The sequence below is a fragment of the Octodon degus genome, unplaced genomic scaffold (assembly GCF_000260255.1).
Source record: "Octodon degus isolate 3935 unplaced genomic scaffold, OctDeg1.0 scaffold00002, whole genome shotgun sequence".
Lineage (NCBI taxonomy): Eukaryota > Metazoa > Chordata > Mammalia > Rodentia > Octodontidae > Octodon > Octodon degus.
In genome coordinates, this window is record NW_004524578.1 from 28,227,864 (window position 1) to 28,239,104 (window position 11,241).

An 11,241-nucleotide genomic window follows, 5' to 3' on the forward strand; every position below is an offset into this window, starting at 1 on the left:
TTTTTTTTTTTTTTTTTTTTTTTTTTTTCTTTTTTAATCTTAGTAATGTGCAACAAGTAAAAATAGTAATTTGTAACTTGAATGGAGCAATAGTTGTTTTTACATTTGCATTTAAATATTGTCCTTTGACAAGGAGAAAGAAATGTTCTTTAAAAGTAGGATCAGGGGGGCTGGTGAGATGGCTCAGTGGTCTAAGGCACCTACTTAGAACAAGCTTAGCAAAGCACAGGGACCGCAGATCAATCCCCCAGCACCACATGCCAGCCAGCCCCGCCCCCTGGTGGGCTGAGCTGGCCACACACACACACAAATAAATTTAAAAAAAAATAGGATCAGGAATGTGGGGTGGGGTGGTGTAGTTCAGTAGTAAAGTACTTGCTTAGCACAGGCTGGGCCCTGGCTTACATATCCAGCACCAGAATGAAAGAGAGAGAAGGAAAAGATAGTAGGAAAGGCTTCAGATCACATGAGTGCAGTTTTCTTTGCCATTGCTAGTGGAATGAATGAAAATGTCTGTCACTCTCAGAGAGCCTGGTTTAAGTAACATAAACAATGTCTTGCACAGAGCACTATAGATTTGAGTGATAACAATAGTGTGTTTTGTGCCAAAAATGTTAGTAGATTCCCAGATCCCCTAGAGTCAAGGACTAGGATTGAAAGGAAAGTAGGTTTCATCATCACTTTGGAGAGACATCTTTGTCATATCAGAAATCAAACTCAGGACCTTGTGCTTGCCAGGCAGCCACTGCACTACTGAGCTATATCCCCAGCCTTACAGACACAACTTTTAAGGAATTTGAACTGAGGGTTCATAGGCTCATGTTCTAAACAGCTGCTGGCATTTTAGAGCAGTAGTTTGCAACTACATTGTTAACTTTGGTTGTCCAAATTCTCTCTCTCTCTCTAATTTTAGGCAAGGGTTTATAGGGTGTTCAGGTCTCACTACTATATCGGACTCGGAGTGATCTCCCTGTTTACAGCCTCCCGAGAGATGGGATTATAGGTGCGCACCACCACACTAGTCTCAATTGCTGTCTCAGTGCACCCTGGGGGAGAGGCTGGCATAGCAGGCCTGGGGATCGAACCCCTAGACCCTGCACCTGCTTGCAGGCACTTTAATTTGCTGAGCTATTTGGCCAACCCTGCCCAATTTCTCTGATACCTGATTATATTCATTATATTGATATGTAATAGAAGTAAGCTAGAGCTAAAGCTTCAGAAGAGACCCTCTGCTTTCATTTATTTTTTTAAGAAAGATTTTACTGTGTAGTCAGGCTAGCCTTAAACATAGCCTCTGAAGTTCTGGACTTAAAATGTGCACTACCACATCTGGCTCAGCATCTGCTGTTTCTATGAGATAAATTGGATTCTAGTGCTAAAAGCCTGATTTTTTTCTTTTTGTTTTGTTTTTTATTTTTTGAGACAGAATCTTGCTATTAGGCTGGCTTTGAACTCAGCTGTGGATCTTAGTGTCAGCATCTTAGCTTTGGAAGTGCTTTGACTGGAAGATGCCATGTTTGATCATATGAAAGCAGTATTGTATATGGCCTCAGAGCTGACTTAAAACACATGAAACCAGTAGGTGATTATGTATTGTTTGAAAATCCAATTGTAAAGTAGGCCAAGGTGAAATCCAGAGTCCCAGTCAGGAGGTGAGCATGGGTATCGAAAGAATCAGATAGCACCTTATTTCATCTTCTTCTGGCTCTTTAGTTCCCAGTACAGGAATAGGAGACGTATTGCTGTTGCTGTGGGAATCTCTTGTGGCTTTTCCTGTTCTTTGAAAGAAAAATGGACCTTGTTTAAATAGCAGGAAGTGTCTGAGTTCTTTTGCATCGATAAAAAGCACCAGCTTCACTGGCTGTTTACTGTGAGAACCAACCAGCTCCTCACTGACCCCATTGTGCTCTGTACACTATTTGGGCTGGAGATTGGGGGGGGGGGTCATGTCACTGGAACCTGTATTTATCTCTCTTTCCTCTGTATTTATGCATATTGTGTTTCTCTGGGAAGTGTTGGTTCTGTTTCACTCCTTGAACGATTGGCCAAAATCTCCTTGGTTTCACACCTTGGTTACTTCTCCATACTTCTTAAGGATGTATAATCATTTCAGAAGTGTCTTTTCCTTGGAAGAGGGAGACTTTATTTAATGTGTCAGCTAATTTTACTACCGTGGGGTCCATTATTTTTGTTTTGTCACTATGGATGGTAAGAGCCTGTATCTAAATGAAAATACCATAGGTTTGCAAGAAACATTTTAGGAGAATAGAATAGGTCTGTTTATTTCAACATCTTTGGAGCTTCTGTTTCAAAGAAGGGGGTGGGCCTGGGTTTGGTTTGGCAGAATCAGCCTGATTTGTAAGCAACAGCTGGTGCTCTTGTCTGGTGCAACTTTAGTAGGTCCTAAAAATTGGGTGATATAAGTGTATATACGTGTGAGTTCTATTCCTAGCATCATTTCATTCTAATAAGCAAGGAAAGTAGATGTGGGAAGTAGGAATGTACCAAAATCATTTAACCCTGATTTAGAAATCCGTTGAGTCTTCTTACAATTCAGGCATCAGCCAGATTTGTATATGCCTTAATTTCTGAATGGAGAGACTAGATAAATAAGCTGCAGTATCCTGAAGAATTTAGCTTGCTTACTGTCATTCACTCGCTAGAAAATATGTAGGGTTGTTTTTTGTTTTTTGTTTTTTAAAAGACTTGTGCTTTTAATGAGAACAGAAATGTAATGTCTAAAGTTGATTTGTAGGGCCTGCCAGATAGCTCAGCAGATTAAAGTGCCTGCAAGCAGGCACAGGGGCCAGGGGATCAAACTCCAGGCCAGCCCCTTCCCCGGGGCACACTTGAGCCAGCAGTTGAGACTGGGCATGGTGGCACACACCTGTAATCCCTGCTTTTGGGAGGCTGTAAACAGGTGGATCACTGAGTCTGATCTAGTAGTGAGACCCTGAACATCCTGTAGACCCTTCCCTAAAATAAAAAAAAATAATAAAGTTGATTTGTATCTTTGTGGAGAATGTTCAGGCACGGTCAAAATCAAGATGCTCCCGATAATCCATTTGAAGGAGAAGGGTAAATTTGATAAGAAATCCTTCCATTTGTTAACAAAAGTATTGCTGCTTTATGGGGCTTGGAGTTTATATACAGTGTCCTTGCTTAGTGCCAGGGAGAGGGCTGTGCAGTCACTTCTGTCCCAGCTGTTGTCATTTGATTGTGTGCATAAGGAGAAACAAAAAGAAGAGCATTCCAGTAATCTAAACAGGACCAAACAAAGAGGCCGAACAAAGGTGTGTGTCACAGAGACAGGGAGGGGGTGGACAGGGAGAGAGATATGCCCTGGCAGTGTTCCGAAGGTGGGAAAAGGCAGGCTGTGGTGCAGAGGAATAAACATTCAGGGTTCATAGCTTTGTAAGACCAGTAGCTAATGATATGTTATGGTGCTGTTACCACATCCGTTCTTGTTCAGGTTAGTAATTGTGCATTTGACAAAGAGTGGTAGGAATGTTGGTTGAGAACTCCTCAGTTACTCTTAATAGTCAATTTCTGCAGTTGAGAGGAAAGGCTTTCAGTTCAAACCCCAAGACTAAGAGTGCACTGTGTTTGTCTTAACATTTTCTCTTCTACTTGTTGTCAATGTGAGATCTCTGTCCTTTCTCTTTCCTTTTTTGTGTCCCCCAGCCACTTGCATGTATACTCTTATCCCACCCCTCAAGCCTCTTCTCTTCCCCTCTTAATGGCAGCAATTGTATAAGGCATGTTTGTGAACCATTCTGCAAACAGGAAATTCTGCTTCCTGAAATATGATGGAAGTTGAATGATACTCAATGGATAAGATGAAAACTTGTGAGTTAACAATTCTTTAGATCTTCAGTTGAAATCATTTCTTGTGGGAAGAGGAGGGAGAAAGAATAAGTTACTGAATGAAAACAGTTTCATTTCACAAACTCATAGTTTGTCTGAAGATAAACCCTGGTGTCCTTATCAAATTATATCTTGTATTAGTGACATTTATCAGCCAACCTATTGAAATCAACAAAGAGAGAGGAGTATTTTAGTGAGTTTTCTTGGTGTTTTGTGTATTTTTTTTTTTTTAAAGTTCAATGATGGTAGGTGTACCAGGAAGATAAAATTGATCAAGGTGAAGTATGTACAAACCCCTAAACCAGTGGTGATGAATCTGGTACACATGCTATAGCAGGTTGTTATCACTGAAAGCTCTAAAATGTTTGCCATCACTGCCCTAAGCTGAATGTGATAACTTGGTATCACCAACACATAACTAATTAAATATAATAATATTTTAAAAAGATTGATGGACTAGGGACCTAGCTCAGTAGTAGACCACTTGCCTAATATGCACAAAGCCCTGAGTTCAGTCCCTAGGAATGCAAGAGGAAAAAAAAAAAAAGGTCAGGGTAGGTATGTTTATTTTTAGCAGTTCTAGACATTATCATGCTTTGAGGATGTAAGCGTTTGATCACAACAAATGTGATGTAGACAATTCTTAAGTACACATGTGCACCTAGTGTGCCTAAGTGAGGCTGCAGAGCAGGGACACTTTCAAATTCACTAGTAATAGATATCTGATTGGTAGTCGTTACCTAGGAGAGAATCTACACCTCCCTCTTTCAGGGTGTGTCTTCCCAGAGTACTTCTGCAGTTGTTGTTTGTTTTTTTGGCCCACTCAGCCTACCATGAAGGCGGGGCTGGCATGATATATGGTGTCGGGATCAAACCATGATCCCCCATGCCTGCCCATGCTTACCTAAGAAGACGCTTTAGATGGCTGAGCTATCTCACCAGCCCTACTTCTGCAGTTGTGATTGTTTTTTTACTGGGGATTGAACTCAGGCCCTTGCACTTGCCAGGGAAGCACTTATTCTACTGAGCCAGAAAGATTGTTTTGGCTCCCTGGCCCCTAGTTGTGATTGTGTTTTGTTTTGTTTTGTTTTGTTTTGTTTTTTAGAGGGGGGGAAGATAGGGTCTTATAATGCAGCTCCAGTAGGCTTAATCCTCCTGCTTTAGGCTCCTGAGTGCTGGGGTTACAGGCATGTGTCGTCATGCCTGGTTTTGTTTTGTTTTGTTTTGCTTTTGGTTTTTTGAGGCAGTGTCTTGCTTTATAGTTCTGGCTGGTCTTGAACTCACTATTACAGCCCAGGCCAGCTTCAAACTTACAGTGATCCTTCTGCCTCTGAGATTACAGGCTTATACCACCATGTCCAGCTGTAGTTGTAATTTAACGGAGCTTTGCTTTCTTCCTCTGTAGTACTTTACAGTGCTCATGACAACATTGTCCTAGCTTTGCAGTGATTGATTTTGTTTCTTCAATTAAAGTTTCCTCTCTTCCTCCTTTTTTCTCCCCAGGAAAGGAAAGCCTCATCACTGACAGTGGAAAGCTTTATGCCCTTGATGTCCTGTTAACTCGGCTCAAGTCTCAAGGACATAGGGTCCTTATCTACTCCCAGATGACCAGGATGATAGACCTGCTGGAGGTAGGAGGAGGGAACCTTGGGAATCTAGTATTTCTTAGAGGAGTCATATGTTGGCATTTAACTTGGGGAAGTCATATGTTCATAATTAGTCTTCCTTAGTGGGAACCCCAAATCCTAGTGATTTTAGTCTATAAAAGACAAAAGCAGCTCTTGGCAGATGGAAAATAAGCAAAGACTTCTATCTCTTTCTCTGTATCCAGTGACATGAAGCACCTTTCTTTTCTAGGGAAATAGTGGGCCAAGGATATAGCTGAGTGGCACAAGCACCTGCCTGGCAAGCACAAGGTCCCGTATTTGATTACTGGTACCAAATAAAAAAAAAATTCTAGGAAACCAATTTTAAATCAGATCACAGCCTAGGAATCTTCTTGAAAATGTGTCTCTGATTATGGAAAACAAATTAAGGATTAGATTTTTATGAAAAAGCACATAGAACAGCTAGTCAGTCAGAGGTAATGTAATGGTTTGCAACTACATATTTGAACCACCTGAGAAATTTTAAAAAATATTGATGGTCCAGTCTTAACCTCAGAGATTCTTGTTTAATCTGGACATCAGGATATTTAAAATTTGAAGTGATTCTGATTAACATCAGAGAATGGACTGGGAGATAGCTTAGAGGCCTGTATATTTGCCTGGCAAATGTAAGGTCTTGAGTTCAAATCCCCGGTTTCGGGGAAAAGAAAAAAAAAAGAAACATCAAAGATTCACCATTGTAGGTGTTGGTGGTAAAGGACATAGCAATATTAAGGGAACTTTTATTTCTTTAATTACTTACATGTTTAAGTTCTTTGTATTTGGGCTGAGTAGATAGCTCAGTAGAATAAGCGCTTGCCTGGCAAACACAGGGTCCTGAGTTCAATCCCCGGTTCCGCTAAAAAAAAAAAAAAAAAAAAGATCTTAGGATAATGCTGATAGTTAGATCTATATTTGTTTATCTTTCAAAGAGTGTTTTCCCATCACTCTCATATTGGTTACTTTTAGTGTACATATTCATATAGACAGAAATGTGTGATGGTGCATACCTGTAATCCCAGTACTCAGGAGGCTGAAGCAGGAGGATCGCTGTGAGTACAGAGGCTAAAGTGGACTATATAATGAGTTTAAGGCCAGCCTAAATTACAGAGTGAGCCCTGTCTCAGAAAGCCAAAAACAAAAAATTCATTCAAACTATGTTTCATCATTAAAATGTGACCTAATGCATCTATATTAAGGATCATGGTATATACGAAGCACCCTGTGTATGGATGCTTTCCTTTGAATACATTTGATTTTTTTTTTAACAGAAATATGTTGATCTTTGCCTTGCTTCTTCAGTCTCAAAAGATTGTTTTTTCTTTCAGGATTCTCTTTTTTCCATTAACATCTTCTGCTCTCTACAAAGAGGAAAAGAAAAAGTTTCAGTAGTGTCGGAGTTAGAAATTCACCTGGAGTTACTGAAGATCTGTTGTGTAGTTACGGGACGTGATAGCATTTCTCTTTAATCCAGCCTTTTTTTGCTCTTCTTCTTCCTCTTTGTCCTCTGCTACCCTTTCTCCTCCTCTTCTTCCTTCTGTTCCTTTTTTCCCTCTTCCCCTTCTTCCTCCTCTTTCTCTATTCTTCCTCTTCTCCTCTTCCTCTTTTGTCGTCTTCTTCCTCTTCGGTGTCATAGCCCTGTTTGGCTTTGCATTTCTGAAACTTAGCAGAACCAGAAGACAGTAAAGATTCACTTGCTTTTACATGGCCAGGTTTCCATTTTATGAAAAACACTAGTTTTTAGCTACTTAATATTTGCTCAGTATTTTTTAAGTGGTTGATAAGCTCTTTTTTCTCTTGGGTAAAAACCTGGCCTTAATTTAAATTGCTTGTATAAATATTAGATCATTTTCCAAATAGAACTCTGTATTCAGAAATATTTTACCCTTGCACATAGCATCTAAGTGGTATTGCTGGATAGGAGATTTTATTTAGTTACTTAGCTACTTAGTTAGTTAATGTATTTGGTACAAGATCTCACTTTGCAGATCAGACTTGTAGTGATTCTTCTGTTTTCAGCTTCCCCAGGGCTGGGATTACAGGCATGTACCACCATGCCTGGTCTTGGTGGCTGGCTCAGCACACCCAGGAGTGCGGCCAGCATGGCATATGGTGCCAGGGATCAAACCCCAGTCCCTGTGCTTGCCTAAGTAGGCGCTTAGTCCACTGAGCTATCTCACTGGTCCCAGATAAGGGAATTTAAAGAGAGTACTTAATTTCCAGGGTAGACAAATTGTAGTTTGCCTAGTCAGAAGTCAAGAATATATCATTAAATATTACATCACAAGTTTAATTTGTATTTATAGGGTAACCTAAAATGTTTTGACTGTTAGAATTACTATGGAGGGGCTGGTGAGATGGCTCAGTGGTCTGAAGCACCTACTTAGAGCAAACAAGCTTAGCAAAGCACAGGGACCACGGTTCAATCCTCCAGCACCACATGCCAGCCAGCCCCGCCCCCTGGTGGGCTGAGCTGGCCACACACACATAAATAAATAAATAAATTTAGAAAAAAAAAAAAAAAGAATTACTATGGAAATAGTTGGGTCATCCCCTCTGCATATTCTAGTTGTTGGAGAAAGCTTTTATCTCATTATAGATAACTTGGAATATCTCTAGGTGTCCACTTTGGGGTTTATTCCTGTTACATCAAGCAACTGAGTCTGTAATTTAAGAAAATATGCCATTCGGTATTTTTTTATTCACTGTAGAAGTACTTGGAAAAGAGCCAGCTGTGGCAGTGCATGCCTGTAATCCTAGCACTTGGGAGGCTGTAGCAGGCAGCTCATCTGAATTCAAGGCCAGTCTGAACCTCATAGCAGGACCCTGTCCAAAAAAATTGGGAAGGGTCAGCTAACTAGTGGTATATGTGGTATGATTGCTAAGTACTGAAATCCAGACAAATCTTCAAGTGAAACTGTGAAAATAGTGCAATATAGAATTAAATCCAGATAATCCATAGCTAATGACATTTGAGACATTGGGTTGTACAGTTTGCACAGTCAACCATTTGAGTGCAGTATCTCATCTGGGGAGGACTTATCAAGAACAAGACATTTTGTCATCTATGAGCAGACTTCTCTTACCTTTGGGAATTGTGATTTTGAACATATGGGGAAGTTGCATATTCTAAAATTGCCCCATGAAATAAAAAAATAAATTTATGTGACTGTAAACTAAAGTTTTCATGAGATCTTAAGGGAGAAGGAAATTTGTCAATGTATACCATACTATAATCTATTGTTTGTTTTCATTGCATCTGTAAGACATGTTAAACTATGCAAATACTAGTTATAGATGGTCTTTGACTTCAAGGAATACATCTACTGAAGGATATGTATAACTCACATGAGCCCTGGTCGAATGCGAAAATAAATCATTAACAGAACTAAGGATAGCAAGAATGAATATATTTATTTCTAAGTCACTCTTGAGGAAGGCTTCATATAGACAGTGATACCCAATAAGTGGGGTTTTAACCATCAAGGAGAAAGGGAATTTAAGACTAAGATTTAAGCCTGATGTAAAAAGGCAGAGAGATGCAAAAGTATGTGACATTTGAGAGAAGTAGTGGCATAAAAGTAACTAAGACAAATAGGTTGAAGGATACTGTAACAGGTCTGTGGGTCCCTTGTGATAGGGTCTTACTCCATGCCACATAAAGGAAATGTGTCACATTTCACTCTTGGTGCAGCTTGCTTGGACTACAAGGAAACTTTAGTACATATAGAAAGGAGCCTGACTTTTTCCTGGTGATATACATGACAGGTAGAAAGTAATATGCCCAAGGAGTTAAAGATACCACCCAGCATTTGGAGATTTGTGACTCATCCTTAGTCCTCTCCTCAAATTGTTCTTTTTTTCCCCTCAAATTGTTTTAGCAAAGTAAAATTGGTATAATATGAACATAAAAGACAACCAAAATAAATAGAAGTTTCAGCATAACAGGTTCATGATAGGGATATGTAAACATTTACCTTTACTTTTTCCCAGTGCCTAATTATCCTTTCTTTATGATGATAATAGCTGAGTGGGTTTATGGACCAGAATATAGTAATACCTTTAAGATTAATGGGGCTCTTCCATCTCTATTTATTTCCCACTCATGGCAAGCAGCTCTCCCATCTGGGAAGCAGAAGGATTAAGCCAAGGGCTGTGGAATCAATCTGCTTGAGTTCCAATTCTAGACCTGCTACCTACCACCTGTTTCACTTTAGAGACTTTATGTAGAATCTGTAAAATGAGACTGACAGTAATAGCACCTACCTTAAAGGCTACCCTGAAGATTAGCTATTCCTCAGTAACAGGCTCTGAATAATCAGGGTTGATTATTATTATAATCATGGTGATTCTGGTCTAGGGTTGATATCCCTGATGTTGTGGTGATAGTAAGATTTGTAAGAAAATTGAACCCACCATGGTACGCACCAATATTCCAGCAGACAGGAGAATCACTTCAAGTTTGAGGCCAAACTGGACTACATAGTGAGACGTTGACTTTAACAAACAAAAAAGATTGATTCATCAGTACCTTCTTTTTTTGTTTTTGTTTACCTGACAGGGAGCTCAACTTTTTATTTTTTTTTTCATAATTTTATTGAGAAACAAATAACGATGAGACAGTTTCAAACCAAATTGGTAGGACAGTTTCAATAATTAACACATTGCATACATTCTTCCTAGTGGTTAATTGCTGTACAAGATGAATACACAGATACAAAATGGACATTCATCTGTATCCCCTTTTTTGTTAAGTTCCATCATTTAAATACTATAGGTGTGTCAACTCAGCAAAATATTCTAAAAGAGTCCAGTAGTCCATAATAGTATTGGGTCTTCTGCTTGACTGACAATGTCAGAAATTGTTGACCTGAGTCCCCTACAGCTCAACATAACACCATGGCTTTACTTCTTATACTTCGTTTTTATACTTTTCTGCTGGATGGTTAAGACCAAGGTAAAGCAGGACCTATGCAACAAGAGTTGTAGCTTTTGGGTCTGATAAGGTCAGTGAAATCCCCTCAGGATTTATCCTGAGATCCTGTACGTCCGATTGTAGAACCGTTGTCAGTGTCAGCCATGTGGATGAGTCACGGCCATTGCTTGGCCAGTGTCATCAGTACCTTCTTGAGGTTAAAAGTTGTGGTTTAAAAGGCAAAAGAGGATTTGGGAATGTGGCCCAGTGGAAGAATATTTACCTAGCATGTGCAGGGCTCTAAATTCAATCCTTAACACTAGGGAGAAAAAAGGCTGAGTCTCTATGCAGATAATCTACTTTCTTTTTAAGATCCAAACCTGACCAGGAGTATTGGCCCATATGTGTAATTCCAGCCCTCAAAAGGTAGCAGGAGGAATATTGCAAGTTTAAAGCCAGCCTGAGCTACACATGAGTTCACGGGTGGCATGAACTACATAACAAGACCCTGTTTCAGAAAGAAAAAAAAAGCCTAAACCTGAAGAACTGATGACTCTTCATTAAACTCTCTTGGTGTAATCTAGTTATTTTGTTGTTCTGGATTGGAATATTGATGAATTTGATTAGCTACCAAGGAACAGAGAGCTCCTAAAGATCTTCATCATACTACCATTTTCACCTTCTTTCCTCAATACTTTCTCATCCAAAACACCTTATACTCTTCTGCCATTAATCTCATCTATTTAGTGTTGTACCACTAAATGTGACCTTGAAGCTTACTTAGAGTATTTTCTGTCCCCTTTTTTTTTTTTT

General features: G+C 39.6%; 1 protein-coding gene across 3 annotated transcripts in view; it reads left to right on the forward strand.

Moving 5' to 3' along the window:
- The window catches only part of Ino80 (INO80 complex subunit), a 136,603-nt gene that overhangs the window by 95,184 nt on the left and 30,178 nt on the right, over positions 1–11,241 (forward strand). For all 3 annotated transcript variants that reach the window (XM_004623395.2, XM_023711425.1, XM_023711429.1), the window contains exon 27: positions 5,371–5,498. In XM_004623395.2, the coding sequence (XP_004623452.1) occupies positions 5,371–5,498 (128 nt within the window). The remainder of the gene's footprint in view (positions 1–5,370; positions 5,499–11,241) is intronic.